This window comes from Oncorhynchus keta, chromosome 11 (genome assembly GCF_023373465.1).
Source record: "Oncorhynchus keta strain PuntledgeMale-10-30-2019 chromosome 11, Oket_V2, whole genome shotgun sequence".
Taxonomy (NCBI): domain Eukaryota; kingdom Metazoa; phylum Chordata; class Actinopteri; order Salmoniformes; family Salmonidae; genus Oncorhynchus; species Oncorhynchus keta.
The window spans coordinates 23,792,848-23,819,700 of NC_068431.1; the positions used below are offsets into that span (position 1 = coordinate 23,792,848).

Below are 26,853 nucleotides of genomic sequence, written 5' to 3' on the forward strand. Positions count from 1 at the left end.
ATGTGTGTTTGAGCACACACACACACCTCACTCCCCTTTTTGGCTTCCATGGAAACCCCTACGGGAACCTTTCCCCAATAGAATCTTTCCCCCACGGGAACCACAGCTGTTGGCATTATCACAAACTATATATTATTGTTTCAATAATATATACAAATGTTCTCACTGTTCTGGTATATAAAGCTTTTTTGAGGCCTTGCTCACAGTTAATTATGTGGCAGCACAATGACCAAACAATGTACTGTATGTGAGGATCTTGATCATATCTTTGATCATGACACTGGTGAGGAGGAGAGTCTTTGTTAAACTTTGACACAAAGTAGTCTGTGTTAAATAGCACAATATGTTTCATCTGATTATTTATTATAGTCAAAATAATCCGTACATTATGCTTTTTCTACTCAAAAATGAGTTGTATGAGCTCAGGTCAATGAGGCCTACAGACCATCAATGGCAAATAGAAGTTCAAAACTTGTAATGTTCACAAGAACCTAAGTTGATAAAAATATCTAACACAACATTAGGTGATAATATATGCATTATTATGGATTTATAATCAGCTATAATGGGGCGGTCATTTTGGACCGGGAACACAGAATTAATTAACATGAAATTAATACAACAAGAGGGTTAAAAGAGAATTGACCTACTCGTGCATCAATCTAAGTTACATAATAAAAAAATCCCCATCAAAACCCATCAATTCAAGCTTGGGGTTTGTCTCAATCCACCGCATCTGCCTGTCGGCCTTACACTTCTGCGGTAGAAGTTGGCCGAGCTACAGTGGTGTTTCAGACCATGAAACATCCCGAAAATCAGTTTTACATTGAAAACATCTGTAGAGTCCAAAAGTTTGGCCTAAAAAACTATTATGACCACTTTATGGAAAGGGGAGACTCTCACGAACATGATGGTTTTGCTCTAAGCCCCCAACAGGTGACTGGTCTTAAGGTAACCCATAGAAACGAATGGAAGTAAGCAAGTAGTTGTGTACCATCAAAAAGTTAAAAAAAAAAAATACATACATTTCCATATAGTACAGACACTTAAAACCTTATTCCTTATGATACATATTTTTTTAATGTATTTTTTGCCATTTATGAATGTTTTATTTAATGTATTTCTATGGGCTATAGTAGTAAAGGACACATTTTTTTATACCTAATGGGGTCCTGAAATGTTTTTTTTTTTTAAAGAGAAACATACGTCGAACTGCATTATTGAAAATACTGTAGATACAATTACCTTCACAGTATTCACACCCTTTGACTTTTTCCACAGTTTTGTGTGTTACAGCCTGAATTTTTAAAATGGATTCAATTGAGATGTTTTGTCACTGGCCTACACACCCATAATTAATACCCCATCATTTCAAAGTGGAATGTTTTTCAAATTTTGTACAAATTAATAAACAATGAAAAGCTGACATTCCTTGAGTCACTCAGTATTCAACCCCTTTGTTATGGCAAGCCTAAATAAGTTCAGGAGTAAAAAATTGCTTAACAAGTGACATAAGTTGCATAGACTCATAGACATTATTTTTGAATGACTGTCTCATCTCTGTACCCCACACATACAATTAATTATCTGTAAGGTCCCTCAATCGGGCAGTGAATTTCAAACAGATTCAACCACAAACACCAGGGAAGTTTTCCAATTTCTCGCAAAGAAGGGCACCTATTGGTAGATGGGTAAAAATAAAAAAGCTCACCTTGAATTTCCCTTTGAGCATGGTGAAGTCATTAATGACACTTTGGATAGTGGTATCAATACACTCACTCACTACAAAGATACAGGCATCCTTCCTAACTCAGTTGCCGGACAGGAAGGAAACCACTCAGGGATTCCATCATTCATCATAGCTACTCCACAATACTAACCTAATTGACAGAGTGAAACGAAGGAAGCTTGAATAAATATTCCAAAACATTCATCCTGTTTGCAACAAGGCACTAAAGTAACAATAGACAAAATGTTGCAAAGCAATTCACTTTTGTGTGTGTTGTTTGTGGCAAATCCAAATGACTCTAGGGTGTGAATACTTATGTAAAGAAGGTATTTCTGTACTTCATTTTTAATTAAAAAAGCATGTTTTCACTTTTTGTGTGTGTGTGTGTGTGTGTGTGTGTGTGTGTGTGTGTGTGTGTGTGTGTGTGTGTGTGTGTGTGTGTGTGTGTGTGTGTGTGTGTGTGTGTGTGTGTGTGTGTGTGTGTGTGTGTGGTTAAAAAAATTTTTAAACCTATTTTGTATTCAGGCTGTAACACAACAAAATGTGGAATAAGTCAAGGGGTATGAACACTTTCTGAAGGCACTGTAAGTACAGGGATTATCTAATAGTCTGGAAGAAAGGTTATTAACAACCTGTGTGTATTTTGTGGTTCCAGGGAACGTGTCTTTTAATCATTTGTATATTCACTCATGTTTTTGAGAGGGAGAGAGGGGGGGTTGAACTGGAATTAGCTCCCTTGCTCAGAGGTACACACACTCACAGAGCCAAATGTAATAAATTGCAGATAAGGGGAGCCATACTCTGGATCCTCTCAGAATGTTTACACGTTGAGGTGTTAGAAGCTGTCCTTCTAAGGTGTTCATATGAAATTGCATCTGTCTTTAGAATAGTGCATAAACATACCTATTGAACCCCCAAGTAAGGTTTTTCTTTATCTGAAACTGATTAACTTGGGGCCACAGCCAGACATTTTTTAATTTGATTTATTTCACCTTTATTTAACCAGGTAGGCTAGTTGAGAACAAGTTCTCATTTACAACTGCGACCTGGCCAATATAAAGCAAAGCAGTTCGACACATACAACAACACAGAGTTACACATGGAAAAAACAAACATACAGTCAATAATACAGTAGAAGAAAACTATACAGTGTGTGCAAATGAGGTAAGATAAGGGAGGTAAGGCAATAAATCGGTCATGGTGGTGAAGTAATTACAATATAGCAGTTAAACACTGGAGTGATAGACATGCTAAAATGGAAAAGGGATCAGGCTTGTGCCTTGTCTATCCTCAATTCAATGTGTTCTGTTTTGGGGTGGTTGTGTCCCTCATGACATTATATGGCACAGGGTAGGTTTTTTGTTGATGCGTCACAACTTCAAAAGAGTAGTGCAAATCACCTGAGCAATGGAATCAGATCTAGACAAAATATTTGTTGTTTTTTTATGCCATTTTTGAAGAACCTCCATTTTGGGAGATTGGATTCTCAACCCGACTTGGGGATCTTGGATGCCTACAAACTGTTTTTAGGGTTGCTGTGGCGGAGATGCATTCAGGCGACTGCTGATGCAAAGCAATTACACATATTTACACGTCACACGCTTTTGAATGTTTGCGTTGCTGATTTTGAATTACACATATTTACACGTCACAAGCTTTTGAATGTTTGCGTTGCTGATTTTGAATTACACATATTTACACGTCACAAGCTTTTGAATGTTTGCGTTGCTGATTTTGAATTACACATATTTACACGTCACAAGCTTCTGAATGTTTGCGTTGCTAATTTTGAAATCAAGAGCATGTTAAGTACCTCAATGTATTTCCTATTCATGTGCTAATTCATGCTCTCAAGACTGTTTTGCTGATGTGGGAGGGAAACATACATTGCCACGATGATGCGTGCAGAGGTGGCAGGGACATGTAGGAGTGAGTTTATGCCAGACACTATATGTGCTGATTGAAAGGCCCCAGGTCTAAGTGGTTTGGAACAGCAAGACTTACTGGAGGAACTTTAATGTATCTATTTATATTCTTTAAGTAGTTGCTGGTTGTGTGTGTTGAGGAGAAGAGGTCAAGGAGAAACGGAGCCAATTTGTCGTAATCCCCACACACAGAACTCTGCCGAGTTTTCTGCCGAGCTCCACTGTCATCTGCATTTACAAGGGAGGACGAGAATGGCTCGAGGGAGGCTTGATGGCATGATGTCTGGTCTTTCTTCCCACATTTGTTGTCCCCCCCACTTATGGTCCCTTACCATCAATGCAGAGAGAAAATAAAAAGATAATAACACAAGGAATAAATACACAATGAGTAATGATAAATTGGCTATATACCTGGGGTACCAGTACCGAGTCGATCAAGCAGTTGGCGTACCAAGCTTGCATCCAGCCAAGATGCTCTCAATGGTGCAGCTGTAGAACTTTTTGATTCCTGAGGGGAAAGAGGACTAGTGTCCTCTTCATGACTGTGTTGGTGTGTTTGGACCATGATAGATCCTTAGTAGAGGTCGACCGATTAATCAGAATGGCCAATTAATTAGGGCCGATTTCAAGTTTTCAAAAACAATCGGAAATCGGTATTTTGGGATTTAGCCTTTTTTTACACCTTTAATTTAATATTTATTTAACTAGGCAAGTCAGTTAAGAACACATTCTTATTTTTAATGACGCCCTAGGAACGGTGGGTTAACTGCCTCGTTCAGGGGCAGAACGACAGATTTTCACCTTGTCAGCTCGGGGGATCCAATCTTGCAACCTTACAGTTAACAAGTCCAACGCAATAACGACCTGCCTCTCGTTGCAGGAGACTGCCTGTTATGCGAATGCAGTAAGAAAAGGTAAGTTGCTAGCTAGCATTAAACTTATATCATAAAAAAACAATCAATCATAATCACTAGTTAAATACACATGGTTGATGATATTACTAGATATTATCTAGCGTGTCCTGCGTTGCACATAATCTGACTGAGCATACAAGCATACAAGTATCTAAGTATCTGACTGAGCGGTGGTAGGCAGAAGCAGGCACGTAAACATTCATTCAAACAGCACTTTTGTGTGTTTTGCCAGCAGCTCTTCGGTGTGCGTCAAGCATTGCTCTGTTTATGACTTCAAGCCTATCAACTCCCGAGAGTTGAGGCTGGTGTAACCGAAGTGGCTAGCTAGTTAGCGTGCGCTAATAGCATTTCAAACGTCACTCGCTCTGAGCCTTGAAGTGGTTGTTGTCGTTGTTTCGAGGGTGGCTGTTGTCGTTGTGTTCCTGGTTTGAGCCCAGGGAGGAGCGAGGAGAGGGATGGAAGCTATACTGTTACACTGGCAATACTAAATTGCCTATAAGAACATCCAATAGTCAAAGGTTAATGAAATACACATGGTATAGAGGGAAATAGTCCTATAATTCCTATAATAACTACAACCTAAAACTTCTTACCTGGGAATATTGAAGACTCATGTTAAAAGGAACCACCAGCTTTCATATGTTCTCATGTTCTGAGCAAGGAACTTAAACTTTAGCTTTCTTACATGGCACATATTGCATTTTTACTTTCTTCTCCAACACTTTGTTTTTGCATTATTTAAACCAAATTGAACATGTTTCGTTATTTATTTGTGGCTAAATTGTTTTATTGATGTATTATATTAAGTTAAAATAAGTGTTCATTCAGTATTGTTGTAATTGTCATTATTACAAATATATATATTTTTAATCTGCATCAGCTTTTTTGGTCCTCCAATAATTGGTATCGGTATCGATGTTGAAAAATCATAATCGGTCGACCTCTAATCCTTAGTGATGTGGACACTGAGGAACTTGATGCTCTTGACCTGCTCCACTACAGCCCTGTTGACGTGAATGGGGGCATGCTCGTCTTTCATTTCCTGTAGTCCACGATCACCTCAGTCTTGCTGACGTTGAGGTAGTTGTCCAGACACCACACTGCCAGGTCTCTGACCTCCCTCCTCCCTATAGGCTGTCTCATCATTGTCTGTGATCAGGCCTACCACCATTGTGTCGTTGGTAAACTTAATAAGGGTGTTGGAGTCGTGCACGGCCACACAGTCGTGAGTGAACAGGGAGTACTGGAGGGGACTAAGTACGCACCCCTAAGTGGCCCCCGTGTTGATGGTTAATGTGTCGGATTTGTTGCCTATCCACACGACCTGGGGGCGTCCCGTCAGGAAGTCCAGGATCCAGAGCACAGGGATTATGGTGGTCTGCTTTATATAGGAATTTCAGACTGGGTAAAGGAGAGGTTGAAAATGTCAGTAAAGACACTTGCCAGCTGGTCAGCGCAAGCTCTGAGTACGCACCTTGGTAATCCATCTGACCTTGTAGCCTTGTGAATGTTAACCTGTTTTAAGGTCTTACTTGCATCAGCCACAGAGAGCGTGCTCACACAGTCATCTGGAACAACAGTTGCTCTGATGCATGGTTCAGTGTTGCTTGTCTCGACGCGAGCATAGATGATATTTAGCTCATCTTGTAGGCTCGCGTCACTGGGAAGCTCGCAATTGGGTTTACCTTTTGTAATCTGTGATAGTTGGCAAGCCCAGCCACATCAAACGAGCGTTAGAGCCGGTGTTGTAGGCTTCGATCTTAGTCCTGTGTTGACGCTTTGCCTGTTTGATGGTTCGTTGGAGGTCGTAGCGGGATTTCTTAGTGTCTCAAATGGAGGGCAGGGAGAGCTTTGTATGTGTCTCTGTGTGTGGAGTAAAGGTGGTTTAGAGTTTTTTTCATCTCTAGTTGCACAGGTGAAATGCTGGTAGAAATTTGGTAAAATACTTTTTCCAGAATTAAAATCACCGGACACTAGGAGTGCTGCCTCTGGATGAGCATTTTCTTGTTTGCCTATGGTCCTATACAGCTCGTTGGGTGCGGTCTTAGTGCCAGCATCAGTTTGTGGTAGACAGCTATGAAAAAAAGAGAATAGTCTACACCTTATCATGAGGTATTCTAAACCAAGCAGAAGAACCTTGAGACTTCCTTAATAATAGAGATTGTTCACTAGCTTTTGTTAACAGACTACCCCCCTTGAGCTTACCCAACACTACCATTCTGTCCTGCCTATACATAGAAAAAACAGCTAGAATATTATTCACGTTCTGGTTCAGTCCAGTTTTGAGAAACATGGATATTACAGTTCTTCAGGTCCCGTTGATAGGATAGTCTCGAAGGGAGCTCATCCAGATTGTTCTCCAGTGATTGTACATTTGCCAATAGAACAGAGGGTAGAGGAGAATTATTTACTCATTGCCATACTGCCCTACCAAGCAAAAAGGCAGTAACTGCTAATTTGGTCGAAAATTTGTTTTTCATTTATGCTAAATTAAATACATTAAATTAAATACATTAAATACATGCTTAATCATGTGGACAAGTGTCCTGCCTCATATTGTGTTTTGGAGAAAATGAGGGTCATGTTAGCAGTAACTGCATAAAGTTACTGTGACAACAAGATAAAAAAAATATGTTTCCATGCTATGAACAGTTACTGCCTTTTTGCTTGGTAGGGCAGCATAGTTTCATAAGGGTACCTGCATATCGACCTTGATATCCCCTTCTCTTTCTCTTCCGAGTGTCAGGGTTTGATCCGGGATAAGCAGTATGTCTTGTGCCACCAACTCATTGAAGTAGAAATCTTCATCCAAATCGAAGCTATTAAAAGGGTCCTGTTGTTTCCAGACTTGGTACATCGGTACCCCACGAGAGAACTGTCTATGACTTGGGTTGCAATGTGGCCAACCTGTTGACAAACTTATTTCTAACAAGGTGTTTTATTGAGTGACTTCAAATATTACCTTACAGGGCCACAGCAGTAGATCACTCCTTTTGGTGAATAAGATGTACAATCAGCCATAATACCCAGATAAGCCTCATGTTTTGTCTGCAAGTCATGTTGATGTATAGTCTATACAAATAAACCCCTGAATGAACCTAGAAAATGTCTGTAAATCCCAATATATATATATATATATATATATATATATATATATATATATATATATATATATATATATATATATATATACTGAACCTTAGCTACTGTACCTGTGGGATCATGGGATATACCTTAAGCAGGTAAAATTGTAAGATCTTCATTACTTATCTAATGGGTCAGAGAACTGAAGAGGGAATGTTCGCAAAAGTAGCTAGCTCACTCAAAGGAATAATCCAGGCCTGTTTATGATAAATGCAAATTGTATCAGTGGAAATTAAGATGCAGCAAATATGCTGAGCTTGATTACCAAATGTGCATGTTAATCGATGCTTGGAGGAGGCCATCATTTGCATGTCAAATCATTTGACATTTCCACAAGATGCAAACATTGTTACCGCAGCTGTGCATCCAACATTAGAGAACATGAATTCATTATAAGGGTGTTTATTTATTTACTGAGGAACAAGAACATCTTGTCACATTGAAAAATAATGAAATAAAATGGATTGCTTACAACTTAAGTAGCTGTATGTGAGATGTTACAGGGTTGGAACGATTGGTTTCACCTGGATGTGCACTGAAACAACATTTGATTGCAATCACATTTAAGATACATGTAGTTATTATGGTGGATATCCTAGTTTTCTAATTGAGATTCTTGTAAAAAAATAATTGTAATTTGGGCAGGGACTATGCTGTCCTGACTTTAGGGGGAAACTTATTCCAACATTGGGGTGCCAAGACAGAGAAGAGCTTGGCCTGGTCTGAGTGGGAGCTGCCCTCCAATAGGGGAGGGAGGGCCAAGCGACCAGAGGTGGCGGAACGGAGTGCTCGGGTTGGGATGTAGGGTTTGAGTATATCCTGAAGGTAAGGAGGGGCAGTTCCCCTTGCTGCTCTGTAGGCAAGCACCAGGGTCTTAAAGATAATGCGAGCTTCGACTGGAAGCCAGAGAAGTCTGCGGAGGAGCAGGGTGACATGGGCGAACTTAGGAAGGTTGAATATTTATCACAGGGCCTGGTTCAGGTAAGGCCTTCATTTAATAACAGATCACAATCCCACAGACCACACACACCACCAAACATGCAGTCATAAAGGGGAGAATCTCCATCTTCTGTAATCTTCCAATGGTAAAGCAGCTGGGATTCTAGGTTTAAGAATATATAAGGGCCTTTGCAACCAACCAGCAATGAAGCAAATCATTTTGATTCAGCATAGCAGCCTGTTGACTTAAGAATCCTTTGAAGCTCTGAAATCCTCCTTCAAAAGTGAAGGGAAGGTACAGCTCTATTAAAAAGCAATTTAACATGCTTTACCTCATAAAGGTTGGAGAATTCCAATCTGGTGGTAACACATACACAGGCTCTGTCTCAATTGACAACCTATTCCCTACATAGTGCAACAATTTTGACCAGGGCTCAAAGGGCTCTGATCAAAAGTAGTGCACTATGTAGGGAATAGACTGCCATTTGGGTGCCATTTGGGACTCACACACAGACCGATCTCTTTATTGGCCATGTGACAGACTGTGCAAAATAAAAAGAAAGCCCCTCACAGTAAGCACTTTATTGGCTTTGAAAGGTATTTTTCTGCACTCGGCTGGTTATTCACATGCGTAGAAATATGGTTGGTAAAGATAGAAAAATCAATTGGATGACTACCGTTAAATAGGCCTATATTTTGAATGAGGCTTGAGGATGTTTTAGTGATTAACAAATGGGGACTTTATTTCTTTCTGTCTTTTTTAATTTAAATTATTGAATGAATTCAAGATGCACGTCTTTAGCTAAATTTGTATGTAAGCTTCCCAAATATTAAGAGCTGCTTATGGTTGATTCATCGAAATAAGGAGATAATTATCATGAATGTTGACGCTCACTTACTATTCGAAGTAAACCATTGATAGAGCTACAGTGTATTCGGAAACCTGGACTTTTTCCAACTTTTGTTACGTTAGTTTTATTCTAAAATGGATTAAATTAAAAAAGGGAAAGGTTTACCTTCCAACAGGACAACGACCCTAAGTACACATCCAAGACAAAGCAAGAGTGGCTTAGGGATAAGTCTCTGAATGTCCTTTTGGTCCAGCCACAGCCCGGACTTCAGCCCGATCGAACATCTCTGGAGAGACCTGAAAATAGCTGTGCACGACGCTCCTCATCCAACCTGACAGCACTTGAGAGTATCTGCAGACAAGAATGGGAGAAACTCTTCAATTACAGATGTGACAAGCTTGTTGCGTCATACACAAGACTTGAGGCTGTAATCGCTGCCAAAGGTGCTTCAACAAACTATTAAGTAAAGGGTCTGAATACATACTTAAATGTTATTATTTCTGTTTTTAATTTTTAATACATTTGCAAACATTTCTAAAAAACATGTTTTTCCTTTGTCATCATGGGGTATTGTGTGTAGATTGTGTAAAAAGTCAAGGGGTCGGAATACTTTCCGAATTCAGTGTATATTGTTTTGAACAATTATTTGAAACTCATCATCTAAATGGCTGCCGCTGGTAAAACCCCTCAGGTCATTATAACTGTAACACACAGAGGGGTAGATTATCACACAATGGAGGGGGTACAGTGAATACAAATATGAGATACATATTTTAGATATAGTCAAATTTAGGTTACACGGTTGTAGAGGGCAAGGGTCTGGGTTGTCTTTGTTACAGCAGCCTCCAGTTGTGTTCATTGTTGATGGACTTGATAATGTTGTAGAAATTCATACTGAGAGAGACTTTGTCATTTCTTCAAACAATCATCTTTATTTAATGAGGGATTGTTCTAAATTCTTCCAGGCTATCTTTATCTCGGGTCACACAGACCACATCTTGTCTATAGAATGCCAGCTTTAGGTTTTTATCACAAAGTCATTGTCAGTTCAAGCTATCTCTAGCAAAAACCCATTTCCTTGTCCATATGCCCAGACTAACTGCAGGAAACTAGAGTGGAATCCATCTCTTTACAGAAACACAGCATTTAACAGAACATATATGTCTTACTATTTGATAAGTATATAATCGTTAACTATTAATATCAAACAAATCAGGTAAATACAAACTTTTTTATCACAAACTCTCATATCTTCAGGTGATGTGCCCTTTCCTGCCTGGACAACATCCAAAGATTTTACTTTTCCTTGTCTAACTGACAGGCAAAGTCTAGGAAATACCACTATTTGTATAGGGTTGTCGTGACGTTGTATTAGTTAATGTGACGACTGTTGTTCATCGAATGATTAAAGTTTCTAATTGCGTGATTAACTGAATCAAGCAATTATTAACTCATTAACCTGGGGCACCATGGGAAAACTAGTTTTTATTGAGTTTCTATTTCCCAAATTAACTCAAAGAATATCGATTTTACAACAGCCTCTAATTAACCAGTTACCTCTACCAATCTCGTTCTGAACGTCGTATAGCCCGTGAATCTGCATGGACCCGGGTCTCACCAATGAGTTCATACCACACCAATCTTAATTGAATATTTATTTACCAAAAAGCTAAAATGATGATAAAAGATACACATAGACAAAACACATTATAGGCTATTGATTAGAACTTAGTATAACGGGCCAACACACAATGGCGCGTGTTACCCAAAATGGGGATTTCAAAGGGAGAGAGAAAAAAGAAAGTACACAAGAGAAATATACATTTGGGTGAATGTCAGCTATGCTATTCTAACCCTAGCCTTGCCCCAACTGCCACTCTTATGGGTCAGAATATAATGATGTAATTACGTGGGGATGATCTCAGAGGATTCTCTGCGTGAACTGTTCAGGCTGCTCGATGGCGCACTACTCCGGCGCACCTCTCTGATCGTCCTCCCGATGTCAGTGTCCTTTTGGCTAAGGAGTCTGTTCCCTCACCCTTTGCTCTGGATGGAGTCTTCTGAGGACAGACAGCTCTGTAGCTCAGAGCTCACAGCATAGGATTGAAACCCTTTAGATACCACAATTTGATGGGAGATGGAGGCTAGGTGGTTCGACTTGAATTTACCCGCTTAGACACAGCTACTCATCCGTAGCTTGGGTAGAAAAGGATTTCTTTGTCTTCAAACTTGCATTGCGTTCTGGGTTCGTTGACTTTTTAGACCTTGGCTGCAGCTTGGGCCACATAGTCTTCCCTGTGTATTCTTTACTCACAGGTTTTATACCCTTGGGTCAGAAGTGGGCGTAACTGCCTTTAGGGCAATTCTCTGGGCGTACCTAGTTAATGAGGCAAGGTCTAGATTTTATTCAAATCCAATTTTAGACAACTAACTTAACATTTCATCGTCCCCAAAACATTCCCTTTGATTTGGATATTTTCCGTACAACGTACAATGTATAAACTTCAAACATATTCTAGGAAAACTCTTCACATTACAATGTTTTCGTAATAACGTAATCTATTAACCTTTTAATAACAAAACAAAAATGACATACATTTTCATATTCCATCTATCGTCATGACCACCATTGTGACTGACGGAAAACAATGTTCCAAAGTCCCTTTATTTCATGTTAACCTGTTAGTCCACTAGGGGCATTATTTCATTTTTGGATAAAAAGACGTGCCCGTTTTAAGCGCAATATTTTGTCACGAAAAGATGCTCGACTATGCTTGGAATTGATAGTTTTGGAAAGAAGACACTCTGACGTTTCCAGAACTGCAAAGATTTTCACTGTGAGTGCCGTAGAACAAAAGCCCAGGAAATGAACAGGATTTCTGAAGCTACGTTTTCCATGATCGCCTTATATGGCTGTGAATGCGACAGGAATGAACGGACACTTTCTATCGTTTCCCCAAGGTGTCTGCAGCATTGTGACGTATTTGTAGGCATATCATTGGAAGATTGACCATAAGAGACTACAATTGCCAAGTGTCCCGCACGGTGTCTGCGTGGAAATTGGTGCGCAAAAGTCAGCTACCAGTATTTTTCCATCCGAATCAGAGAAGAATGCAGGCTTCCAGGGACGGCATTTCAATGAAGAGATATATGACAAAACACCTTGAGGATTGATTCAAACACCGTTTTCCATGTTTCAGTCGATATTATGGAGTTAATTCGGAAAAAGTTTGACGTGTAGGTGACTGAATTTTCGGTTAGTTTCGGTAGCCAAATGCATAGTAACAAAACGGAACGTTGTGTCCTACACAAGAATCTTTCAGGAAAAACTGGACATCTGCTATGTAACTGAGAGTCTCCTCATTGAAACATCTGAAGTTCTTCAAAGGTAAATTATTTTATTTGATCCCTTTGCTGGTTTTTGTGAATATGTTGCGTGCTAAATGCTAACGCTAAATGCTAAGCTAGCTATCACCACTCTTACACAAATTATTGATTTTCTCTGGTTCTAAAGCATATTTTGAAAATCTGAGACGACAGGATTGTTAAGAAAAGGATAAGCTTGAGAGCAGGCATATTTATTTCATTTCATTTGCGATTTTTAGAAATCGCTAACGTTGCGTTATGGTAATGAGCTTGAGGCTGTAGTAACGCGACCGCATGCGGGATGGGGCGGACTATGAGGTTAATGTTCTGAGGCTGGCTCTCCACAGTAACAGGACAAAGGAATTTGTCTGTGGCCTGAGATTTACCAGGGGCGTGAGGGGTTATAAAACCCCCACATCTTCAGATCCCTAGATCTCTCCTCCTCTGTTGGGGTTGAGAGATAATCTGTAGGGTTGTGGTCTCCTGTAAGCAGACCTGATCAGGACAGTCATGACACGGTAGTATACCAATTTGACAGTATCAACTGGGTTTAGACTAAATACTGTGTTACTGGCAGAGGAGATGTCAATTCCATGTAGACTTTGGTCTGTTTGATATGAGGATTTCAGTTGAATATCAGTTTCTATTAAATATTAACACATTACCTGCACAGACTAGGATCTAGGATTAGAAATTGAATGCGGGTCTCCCGAGCCACCTAGTGGTCTTTGGCACGGCTTCACACTGCTAGCTGGGCCACTAGAGATTCTGGGTTCGAGTCCAAGCTCTGTCGCAGCCGGCCTCGACTGGGAGACCATTGGGGCGGCGCACAATTGGCCCAGTATCGTCCAGGTTAGGGGAGGGTTTGGCCGGCAGGGATGTCCTTGTCCCATTGCGCACTAGCGACTCCTATGGCGGGCCGGGTGCAGTGCACGCTGACAAGGTCGCCAGGTGCACGGTGTTTCCTCCGACACATTGGTGCGGCTGGGTTCTGGGTTAATTGGGCATTGTGTCAAGAAGTAGTGCGGCTTAGTTGGGTTGTGTATCGGAGGACGCACGGCTCTCAACCTTCGCCTCTGCCGAGTCTGTACGGGAGTTGCAGTGATGAGACAAGACTATAACTACCAATTGGATACCATGGAGTTAGGGAGAAAAAGGCATACATTTTTTTATAAACAAAATAATTGAATGGAGCCATGTTAAACAATAAGAGCAATCAGATTAAGTTCAACAGTGACATGACTACTCGCATTCCGTTCTTCAACTAAAGAATACTTACTCCCCTAATTTGATTAACTACTACAGCACAAGTGAACCAAAACGCAAGCTATGTTCGAATACCCATGCTAACATACTGCATACTACATACTTAATAAGTATATACTACATACTATTAGTGACCCGCTTCAGGAAACTAGGCGTATGTCATGGGTCACTACTTCACAGGAGAGCCATTTGAACGTAAACTTTTTATTTTTATCAAAATGTGTTTTTTGGGGGGCAGAAATGCCAACATGTGCCTTAATAACAAACCTGTATGGCATCTGTAAATACAAATACATTTGTTAAATTACGAGCCTAGTTGGTTAAAAAACATCAACCTTCCCACTTGCCATGATTGGCTGAGATGATGAGTGGGCAGGCCATGCCAAGAGATGTTTTTGGATTGGTCTGCCATATAGCCTGCTTCTGCTATTTGAGCTGGTCAGTATGTGTAGGGTAATCCTGTCTTTAAAAAATGTATCACGTAATTAAACTTAACAAAAGACTACAGTATGCAAGTATCCATTTCAATAGAATGTCACTGCAACAGCTGTTTCAGAGCACTCTCGTCTGAGTGTACCAGAGCGCAGAATAACTGATGAATTTACGAATGCTCAGTACCGGTTGAATATTGGCAGGTGTCAGTAAACGTTCGCAAAAAAGTGTCATTAAATTGTTGCCAGGAGCACAGTTATAGTCACTAATGCTCTGGGTAACATGAAAACAGCCTAATCAGCTCTGCTAGGGCGAGTAAAATGGTCAGAGTTTGGGTGGGGGCTAAAGCTTAAGATGATTCTTATGGCATTGGTTCACACTGACCGTGTGCAGAGTGACTTGACACAACAACGGCCCAAGCAAGTTGTACATACAAAACGGAAACGACACGTCTTATTTAATGGCAGGGGTTGCAGTCTGCCGTGAAGCATTCATCCATGTATACAGGTAAGAGTCCAGCTACAGTTTCAGATATTACGTTTCTAATTTTGTCAGGAAATTTGTTTTCATTGCAAGTTAAAGCTTACACTGTTAGTTAGCTAGCTGACGTTAGATGGCTGGCTCGCTAGGTAACATTATGTTTATGATCTTTGTGTATTAATGTTATCTCAGAATGCCATTTCGTATGGTTAATTATAGACTAATGTTAGCTAACTAACTAACTTTAGCTAGCTATGACAATCAATTTGACTTGCTAGTACTCTATGGTTTGTTGTTTATCTAGCTAGCCACATGTCTAAACAAAAGACCCCATGTAAAATCTTACTGTTAGCTAGCTGACATTAGATGGCTGGCTCACTAGCTAACATAACATTACTACACACATGTTAGCTAGTGAGCCAGCCAACTAACGTCAGCTAGCTAACAGTAAGCTTTTACTTAGGGTCTTTTGAAATTACATTCTGAGATAACATTTATGATCTGTGTGTAGTAATGTTATCTCAGAATGCCGTTTCACATTGATAATTATAGCCTAATGTTAGCTAGCTAACTAGCTAACTTTGAACCTATCTGGTTACCTTTAGCTAGCTATGACAATCGGTTTGTATTGCTAGTACTCTAAGGATTAGGATTATAGTTCATTGTTTAGCTAGCATGTCTAAACAAAAGACCACTTCGCCAGATTGTTACATGACCCATCAAGTTAGCCAGGTGTGTCTGACGGTGATTACGGCTATCTATTGTATAATAATGCCAAAATATTTGTATCCGGAATTTGTCTTTCAGCATCAGTAGAGCACTCCTGACTCTCCTCCACCAGTCATACAAGGAGAATGGTCTAATACCTCTCATCAAAAAGAGAGCTGGCCCAAGCAAGCACACATGACGACGACGGACGTAGTCAATATAACCATTTGTTCAGCACTGTTCAAATGTACAGCGACAGAATTCAGAACATGGGCCGTTCTTACAGTGTACTCCCTGTACACATCAGAACCGTAGGATAAGTAAATGGGCCATATAAACAGACAATGAAAGCTCTTAGAATATTCAGGTTCTAGGTGAAAATAGACCAATTTATTAGAGTGAGGCACATTGAACGCCGTTTGGGTATTTGCGTGTCTAAAAATATACACGTCATATAACACTGTTTGACGCATTAAATAAGCTTTTAATTTGACACGTCAAATAACACAATTATATTATAGAATGTTGTGTGTGCTGAATTTGCATGTGCACGCCAAGCATCACGACTACTATCAGTAGCACTGTCAAAGCTGTACAAAAAAATGTAGCCAAACAAGCACACACCGTGCCACGAACAATGTGTTTACAATACCACGTTGGTAAAATAGGCCAAATTATTAGGGTGAGGCACATGGGCTACTAACAGCTTACTATAAAACATATGTATAGCTTCCATCCTTCTCCTCGCCCCAACCTTGGCTCGAACCAGGGACCCTCTGCACACATCAACAACTGACACCCTTGAAGCATCGTTACATACTGCTCCACAAAAGCTGCAGCCCTTGCAGAGCAAGGGGAACAACTACGTCAAGGTCTCAGAGCGAGTGACGTCACCGATTGAAACGTTATTAGTGCCCCGCTAACTAGCTAGCCATTTCACACCGGTTACACTCACCCCCCCTTTTGACCTCCTCCTTTTCCTCAGCCTCCTCCTATTCCGCAGCAACCAGTGATCCTGGTCAACAGCATCAATGTAACAGTTTTGCTTCCATCCTTCTCCTCGCCATACCTGGGCTCGAACCAGGGACCCTCTGCACACATCGACAACAGCCACCTCGAAGAAATGTTACCTATCGCTCCACAAAACCCCTTGCAGATCAAGAGGAATAACTACTTCAAGGTCTCAGAGCGAGTGACGTCACCGATTTGAAACGCTATTGGCGCGTACCCCGCCAACTAGCTAGCCATTTCACACCGGTTAAACATTTTTTTATTTTTTATTTCACCTTTATTTAACCAGGTAGGCGACTTGATGACATGCACTTAGTATTACATTCTTAGCTATAGTATACATTTCACCCTTGCATATTACATAATTTATGCAGCAGTGTACAACACATTTTTGGACTCACCTTGTGAAGGTGGCGCCTTGTGAAGGTGGCGCAGCAGTCCTTTGTTGGCAAATTTTGTCATCAAACTTTGTCATAAAAGTCAGGAATTCTCTGGAACTCGGGGGGACACAGCTAGTCCATTGAATAGCAGGCTAACGTTAGTGGTTTCTTTGCAACACTTGCAGTTAGCCACTGATTCCTTCCAAACGACTCATTGTTGAATTTGCGATTTCCAATTTGTTGTGTAATCTTTATGTACAATGGCTGATGAGCGCCGAAACATTTATATATAATTTCCCTTCATCATTTCTATTCATATGACAAGGATTAAAAAGGATTTGCCAGTAGATTGTCGACTTGATGACTGCTAGCTCTTACTTTGAAAGTAAGATGTTGACATGATCAGTCCAATCAAAGCTACTGTAGATAGAACGTGATTTGATGTCATTTTATCTGTGTCCAATGACCTTGAGCCTTCTTGGATGGGCATTTCTAATATAACTGGCAGAACCCAAGGGGCAAACATTTTCGAGCCCTAATCTTAGAATTGGGGATGACAGAAAACTGAGCCAATCGGGCGCAACGCTCTGTATTTTCTGCTGGCTAGCCCCATCACCACAGAAAGCACTGAGCTAGGCTGAAACACCTGCATTTTGGAGCTGCCTTACTCAAGAAAGCAAAAAAAGAGACCATATTTGTATGTGGCTTCATTAACTCAATGATATTTTTGATTTTTGCATTGTTTGCAAACTGATATGTGACATATATATATATATAATTCCTTTTTACCTAAAAGTGTGGTGCTCAAAACCCCCACCTGACATGGATGATGGGTCGCCACTGCTCCTAACACACATGCCATTAGACCATCACTAGCACATTTGCCATCACTAGCACATTAGTCTGCTGCCTATATACTGTACATAGACTTAATCTCTGGCCACTTTAATAAATGGAACACTAGTCACTTTAACAATGTTTACATATTTTGCATTACTCATCTCATATGTATATACTGTATTCTATTGTACTGTATCTTAGTCTATGCCACTCTGACATTGCTCATCCATATATTTATATATTCTTAATTCCATTCCTTTACTTTGATTTGTGTGTATTGGGTACATGTTGTGAAATTGTTAGATATTACTTGTTAGATATTACTGCACTGTCAGAGCTAGAAACACAAGCATTTTGTTACACCCGCAATACCATCTGCTAAACACGTGTACGTGACCAATAAAATTTGATATGACACGTTGCTGCTTCTATTTTATTTTTATCCTGCTGCTCGGCTATTTTACCCCTGATTGTATGCATATATCTGCCTCATCTATCACTGATATTGTTCTTGTACATATGTATATTATATTTGATTGATATTGACACTTTCTGACATTGCTACTATGCAAGTAACCATTTAGCTGTACCGTTTACACCTTCTGTTGAGACCCATCCACTTGGCAAGATGTGTCTGGGGGTTATAGCATTTATTTCACATGACCCATCAATTTAGACAAGTGTTTCTGGGTAAGCGTCATCTAATATTTATGAAATTTGTTTATCTGGACTTTTTAATCTACTCATTGTTTAGCACATGCCCTCACGTGAATCCTTAAAAAAATGGGTGGGGCTGGCTTAAGAGGGTATGAACAATGCTGAATGGGTGTAGACAAAGGAGAGCTCTCCAGTAGGTACAAAACAATTCAAAGACCATTTTCTCAAAAGTGAGTTTACAAGTTTATTACCTTTCAAAGCAAAATTACTTTCCCATTGTTCCTAAAAAAAATGCAGTGCATTATATACCATTTTGTAGCTCTGTCTCTACTTTTATTCATTGTAAAAAACACAATTTCAAATGTTACTACAGGAGATAAGACTGATTTCAACTGTGGATGACCCTGTCCTTCATCCTCTCTGTGGGTATACAGTATGTGTTGGTGTCTGTCTAGGGAGAGGGGAGACTCAGTGAAAAGTCACCAACGCTTTAGACCTTCGTCTGGCTTGTCGACTAAAGCGGCAGGTCTCCAGGTGACATTTGACACACATTTAGTTCTCAAATTGCCATCAAATTCTAAATGGAGTTTCAGAATTGCAGGGAGTGGCACGTGCTTACACAGTGTAGTCCATTCTATTCCCAGTGGCTCCGTAAATAATATGATTGTGTTACATGTATATTTGTGCTGACTGTTTCCTTTTCGTGTTCTGCAAGGGTTCCACAAAGACAAGGATTAGGCCTTGCACTGCACTCTTCTCAAATAGTGTTCAAAGGCAATCAATACATCAGCCACTAGGTGAATTGTCTCGTTTGCATTTTTCAGATACTGAACAGAAAACCAATTACACAAGGATCCTCTCAAAATTAATTCTTTTTTTTTTTTACTTGTCTTCGTCTTTTTGGAAATAGAAATCCTTGAAAGTTAAAAAGGAAGAAAGAGACAGAGGAAACCAAATGTGTCCGTTGATGTCAAAACATGAGGACACCTCTCTTTGGTTTGGCAGACACTTGCTGGAGAGATGAAAAGGCGTCACATGTGGGGGACATTCTATTTGGTAGTCCGACATGATACTTCCTCAAGGAAAGATGTGGAACATACTTGTGCCTTGGCCACGCACACTGCCTCATTTCAATGTAGCTTACAATATCACTATATTTCCATGTCTAATTCAAATGCAGTTATGCCGGATGTACAGTATAAGGAAGTATGCCTAGTGGCAGTGAAAAGCACTGTATTGGATGATGTTCATGGCTAATTTGCCTATGATTTGCAGCTGGTGGCAGGTCCAGAGGGACGGAAGTGGAAGAAATTGTAAGGCTTGCTTAATTTCAGAACATACCTTCTAGTATAGCAGCTCGCTGCTCAACATGCTCCCTTTCACACTTTGACCGTTTTTAGGTTAAGGGTTTTTCCTGGTGCTTTTCGGAAAATCTTTTCATTTGAACGACTGGTTTCCGAGTCTTTATAGGTTAGAATTTCAGTGCTTTTGAGTGGAGAGCAGGTGCAAAGTAAAAGCTGAGATATGTGTGTTCTTGTAAGACACTCCTGATAGTTGCTGGCTGTTTCTCGTTGCTTTGGATCTGCATTCAGCAACGATCAAGGTCATGCTTTTCGTATCTTCAGATCACAGCTGTGGTTTGCAGCAATGGTTTGCTGTGTCTGTGCCAAATACTATTTTGTGTGTAAAAGCACATATTTATGATGGGTGGAAATTGCTTCATTAAACATAGTATTATTTAGTGTACTTGTTTCTTTCTTCTTAACCCTCAACTTGAGTAGGCCTGGTTCTAGCTTAACTTTTCTGACTGTAATGATGGTGAGCAGTCTACGATGGCCCTTAGTTGCACCCATGGCCCAAACAGCAAACTGAGGCCTATTTAATCCACTATCTTCCTTCAAGTTGGAATAACTCCTTTGACACAGTAACATTTTGATTGGGATTGTGGTTGAATAGCTCTGGCCTTTGTTCAGTCCACTGTACCAGCAGTGAATGCCTTTAAGGGTAAACAGTAATGTCAGGAAAGGTTATATTTTTCTGTGCGTTCCTTCACTTTACAGAGGCTTACTTATAGGTTATAGGAAATGCTCTGATGTAATTATCTCAACACTAGCTTGATATGAGATTCAAAGGAATGCGTTCCTCGCAACTGTCATATTTACAGTATTTTATATTTTAATAGTATTGTCATCTTTATCTTTAAATTGAAATTCTGAGTAACAAAGTTACTACAATACTTTTTGGTTAAAATGCTCAAACAGAAACAAATAGAAAACTAGTGTAATTTTCTCTGTGTTTTGCAGTGCCCCCCACAATCATCAACCTGTCGAAGGGCATCGTGGTCAACGAAGGCTCCAACGTCACGCTGTTGTGCCAAGCCAGTGGCAAACCAGAACCCTCGTTTACCTGGAAACTCCTGTCTCCCTCAGGTAAGACACCAGTCTCTCTGTGCATTCAAATGGTCATCAATAAAATACAATAGTGTTTGTCCGTAGCTTATGCCTGCCCATACCATAACCCCACCACCACCATAGGAAACTCTGTTAACAACGTTCGCATCAGCAAACCGCTCGCCCACAGTACGCCATACACGCTGTCTGTCTGCCATCTGCCCAGTACAGTTAAAACCAGGATTCATCCGCGAAGAGCACACTACTCCAGCGTGCCAGTGGCCATCATAGGTGAGCATAAACTGAAGTCGGTTTTTACCCGAACTGCAGTCACATAAAGACCCTGGTGTGGACAAGTAGCACGCAAATGAGCTTTCCTGAGATGGTTTCTGACAGTTTTTGCATAAATTATTTGGTTGTGCAAACCCACAGTTTCATCAGCTGTCCGGGTGGCTGGTCTCAGACAATCCCGCAGGTGAAGAAGCCGGATGTGGAGATCCTGGGCTGGTGTGGTTACACGTGGTCTGCAGTTGTTGGAGGCCGGTTGGACGTATGGCCAAATTCTCTAAAACAATGTTGGAGGTGGCTTATGGTAGAGAAATGAACATTCAATTCTCTGGCAATGGCTCTTTTGGACATTTCTGCAGTCAGCATGTCAATTGCATGCTCACTCAAAACTTGAGATATCTGTAGTATTGTGTTGTGACAAAACTACACATTTTATAGTGGCCTTTCGCAAGCACAAGGTGTACCTGTGTAATGATCATGTTGTTTAATGCCATACCTGTCAGGTGGATGGATTATCTTGGCAATCTTGCTCAATAACAGGGATGTAAACAAATGTGTGTGCAAAATTTGAGAGAAATAAGCTGTTCTATAGAAAATGTCTGGGATCTATTATTATCTATCTTTCTCTAGCTCTATCTTTCTCACACTCTTTCTCTCATTCCCCAGCTCCCTCTCTCTCTCTCGCTCTCTCTTCCCCCCCATTTTGTCACCATGACTTTAGGTAGCCCCAATGACACTTGGTGAACTGTATCCTTCTCATTTCTAAGTAGCTCATTATCTGTCGACTACCTTTTCCCTAATCACCATTAACCACTAATGATATGTATAGAAATAAATTGCTGTCAATGCATTTGGGATAATTAATTAGGATAATTGGAAAGATGTAAATGTTTTGGAGGCGAGTGAGTGACTGAATACATTACAGTATGAGGCGTCATTGCAAAGACAAACGTGCCACAGTTGGGGATGTCTGAGTATATGTTTACCGAGTGGGTTTGGAGAACTGTGCTCACACATACCGCTATCTCATCAAGAGGAGGGGAAACCACATGTTTGTCTGCCTGTCTCCCTATCTATATTTCTATGCTTCACTTAATCAGGTAAGATGATGCTTGCATTTGTTATGCGCTACGTTTCACGTGGAGACAATTGTGTGACAGTTTCCTCCCCTCTCTCTCTCTCCTTTTGTGTCGTTACAAGGATTGCGGAATTGAAATGTTAATACGACAAGGATGTGACTGGCCATGTATTTTAGGAGATAAGTGAGGAATTGCTTTGATGGGTCTCCATTTGCCACACACAGCGGGTGTCTTCAGAGGAGCCATAATTGCAGCCCGGGTGGCTAAAAAAGAGCCACTGTCACTTGTTGCGCCAGTACCCCCTGAATACATTCAAGACATATGAACATTTACGCAATTACCGCCTCCTTCAGTGGCAGCATGTATAGAATGGAGAAAGTGCTGAAACAAGCCTTTAGTCTGTGAGTTTTGTCATTTGGTAGGTAGAGGTTGATGTGTATGCAGCCTATTAGAGGGGTGAGTTTGGAGGTAAATATAGCTAATTTGAACCCTTTACGGCTGTTATCTCAGAGACACGTTTTATGTTTTGTATCTGTGGTTGTTAGGTGGAATTTTGAAAACATTTAGGTTTTTTGATTTGGCAACCCCGTTCCCATGAGTTCCACTGTATGCAGTAGCTACACTATATATACAAAAGTATGTGGAAACCCCTTCAAATGAGTGGACTCGGCTATATCAGCCACACCCGATGCTGACAGGTGTATAAAATTGAGCACACAGCCATGCAATCTCCATAGACAAACATTGGCAGTAGAGTGACCTCAGTGACTTTCAACGTGGCACCATCATAGGATGCCACCTTTCCAACAAGTCAGTTTGTCAAATTTCTGCCCTGCTAGAGCTGCCCTGGTCATCTGTAAGTGTTGTTATTGTGAAGTGGAAAGGTTTAGGAGCAACAACGGCTCAGCAGTGAAGTGGTAGACCACACAAGCTCACGGAACAGGACCACCGAGTGCTGAAGTATGTTGTCATGTAAAAATCGTCTGTCCTCGGTTGCAACACTGAAAGCAACGTCCGCATAAGAACTGTTAGTCTGAAGGTTCATGAAATGGCTGAGCAACTGCACACAAGCCTAACATCACCATGCACAATACCAAGCATCGGCTGTAGTGGTGTAAAGCTTTCCGCCATTGGACTCTGGAACAGTGGAAACGCGTTCTCTGGAGTGATGAATCACGTTTCACCATCTGGCAGTCTGACGGACGAATGTGGGTATTGTGGATGCCAGGAGAACGCTACCTGCCCCAATGCATAATGCCAACTGTGAAGTTTGGTGGAGGCGAAATAATGGTCTGGGGTTGTTTTTCATGGTTTGGGCTCGGCTCCTTAGTTCCAGTGAAGTGAAATCTTAATTACATTCTAGACCAGACTTGGGCAAACTACGGCCGAACTTGTCCAAATTATAGTAAAAACCTCATTTTTTCCCCTTTCCCTGCAATGCCCACGTTTCCCCAATAGATGGCGCACTCAAAACACATTGACAGTTGTTGGAGTGGCGCGTATTTCTCTTTATTTCACTTTAATTTTCACTTCGTTTCACGTCACCATTAAGCCCTTCTGTGAAAATGAGCGGACCAAAGAGAATGAAAGTGGACAGCGAATGCTGAGTGTTTAATAAGGAGTGGACAACAAAATACTTCTTCACTGAAGTCCGATCAACGGCTGTATGTCTGATATGCCTAATCTAGACGCTTTGTGGCAACAGTTTGGGGAAGGCCCTTTCCTGTTCCAGCATGACAATACATCAGTACCCGTCAAAGAGAAACAGTGAGTGTTAGCTAGTGCCATTGATGAACACAATAAGAGAATGATAGTGCATTTGAGAATGCTTTAGGCATCTTAGCCTTTTTTAACTTTGTCACAAAGTAATGCATGTTCAACAACAAATGTATTTATTTTAAATCAATTTTGATGATGCTATTCAAACTTGGCCAAGAGACTTGATAATACATTTTTAATTTTTATAGGGTGCCTTTGCCATGGCCCAATGTTTCATTTCTTTATTGGGGAGAACAAAGAAGCATAGAATGCTTGCTCTTTCAAAATGGGCTTTCAAATGCACAATTTATGTTTGTGCATTCAAAAAAAAGTTTTTTAAAATTCCTTTCAGGGCACAAGCAATTGCTCTTAACTTAATTTAAACAGTGGAGATGGGGCCTTTGGAGGTTTCTGCTTTGTTTCATATTGAAGTACAGAGACAACTGAATGCCAGATTTAACAAAATCACACATGCAATACACCAAATTAAATCTACAGTTGTTGTTAATCCAGCCAATGTGTCAGATTTCAAAAAGGCTTTATGGCGAAAGCAAACCATGCAATTATCTGATGATAGCACCCCACCAAACAAACATATGACATTCATATTTCAACCCGCCGGGCGTGACACAAAACTCAGAAATAACGACATAATTCATGCCTTACCTTTGAAGATCTTCTTTTGTTGGCACTCACATGTCCCATAAACATCACAAACGGTCCTTTTGTTTGATAAATTCCGTCGTTATATCCAAAATTTCCATTTATTTGGCGCGTTTGATCCAGAAGAAAACCAATTCCAACTCACGCAACATGACTACCAAATATCTAGTAAGTTACCTGTAAACTTGTTCCGAACATTTCAAACAACTTTCCTTATACAACTTTAGGTATTTTTTTACGTAAATAATAGATCAAATTTAAGACGGGTTAAACTGTGTTCAATACCGGACGAAAACAAAGTGGAGCGTAGTTTCAGGTCTCGCGCCTCTAACAAACAGTACACTTCACTCGACCCTCGTTCTGAACTGCCCTACTTCTTCATTACACAAAGCAAAAACATCAACCAATTTCTGAAGACTGTTGACATCTAGTGGAAACGATAGGAACTGCAAGCAAGTGCCTTAGATCCCCATAGAAATCCTATTGAAAAGAGAGTGACCTCAAATGTTTTTCCTGGATGGTTTGTCCTCGGGGTTTTGCCTGCCAAATAAGTTATGTTATGTTATACTCACAGACATCATTCAACCCGTTTTAGAAACTTCAGGGTGTTCTCTATCAAAATCTACTAATAATATGCATAACCTAGCTTCTGGGCCTGAGTAGCAGGCAGTTTACGTTGGGCACGCTTTTCATCTGGATGTGAAAATACCGCCCCCTAGCCTTAAGAAGTTAAAAGTAGACGCCCTTTGACTTGATGCACTCTTGGCATTCTCTCAACCAGCTTCATGAGGTAGTCACCTGGAATGCATTTCAATTAACAGGTGTGCCTTGTTAAAAGTTCATTTGTGGAATTGCTTTCCTTGATGCATTTGAGCCAATCAGTTATGCTGTGACAAGTTAAGGGTGATATACAGAAGATAGTCCTATTTGGTAAAAGACCAAGTCCATATTATGGCAAGAACAGCTCAAATAAGCAAAGAGAAATGACATTACTTAAAGACATAAAGGTCAGTCAACCTGGAAAATGTCAAAAACTTTAAAGTTTCTTTAAGTGCAGTCACAAAAACCATCAAGCGCTATGATGAAACTGGCTCTCATGAGGACCACCACAGCAAAGGAAGACCCAGAGTTACCTCTGCTGCAGAGGATAAGTTAATTAGAGTTACCAGTCTCAGATTGCAGCCCTTCATGGTCAAATTGCTACAAAGAAACCACTACTAAAGGACAAGCAACACGAGTAATGGACATTTTGAACAGTGGAACATCTGTCCTTTGGTCTGATGAGTTCCAATTTGAGATTTTTGGTTCCAACCGCCATGACTTTGTGAGACGCAGAGTAGGTGAACGGATAATCTCTGCATGTATGGTTCCCACTGTGAAGCATGGAGGAGGAGGAGTGAGGGTGCTTTGCTGGTGACACTGTGATTTATTTAGAATTCAAGGCAAACTTAACCAGCATGGCTACCACAGCATTCTTCAGCGATACGCCATCCAATCTGGTTTGCGGTTAGTGGGACTATCAATTGTTCTTCAACAGGACAATGACCCAACATACCTCCAGGCTGTATAAAGGCTATTTGAAAAATAAAATATGTGTATGTGTATATATATATATACGTATATATATATGTATATATATATATACGTGTATACGTGTATATATATATATATATATATATATATATATATATATATATATATATATATATATATATATATACGTGTATATATGCGTTAGTTTTTCTTTAAGAAGCCCTCCTGTTCTCCACTCATTACCTGTATTAACTGCATCTGTTTGAACGTGTTACCTGTATAAAAGACACCTGTCCACACACTCAATCAAACAGACTCCAACCTCTCCACAATGGCCAAGACCAGACAGCTGTGTAAGTACTTCAGGGATAAAATTGTAGACCTGCACAAGGCTGGGATGGGCTACAGGACAATAGGCAAGCAGCTTGGTGAGAAGGCAACAACAGTTGACGCAATTATTAGAAAATGGATGAAGTTCAAGATGACGGTCAATCACCCTC

The 26,853-nt window shown here is 40.4% G+C and overlaps 1 protein-coding gene across 5 annotated transcripts in view; it reads left to right on the plus strand.

Moving 5' to 3' along the window:
- The window catches only part of LOC118389958 (opioid-binding protein/cell adhesion molecule-like), a 449,425-nt gene that overhangs the window by 384,706 nt on the left and 37,866 nt on the right, over window positions 1-26,853 (plus strand). For all 5 annotated transcript variants that reach the window (XM_035779999.2, XM_035780001.2, XM_035780002.2 and 2 more), the window contains one exon: window positions 20,946-21,071. In XM_035779999.2, coding sequence (XP_035635892.1) covers window positions 20,946-21,071 — 126 coding nt within the window. The remainder of the gene's footprint in view (window positions 1-20,945; window positions 21,072-26,853) is intronic.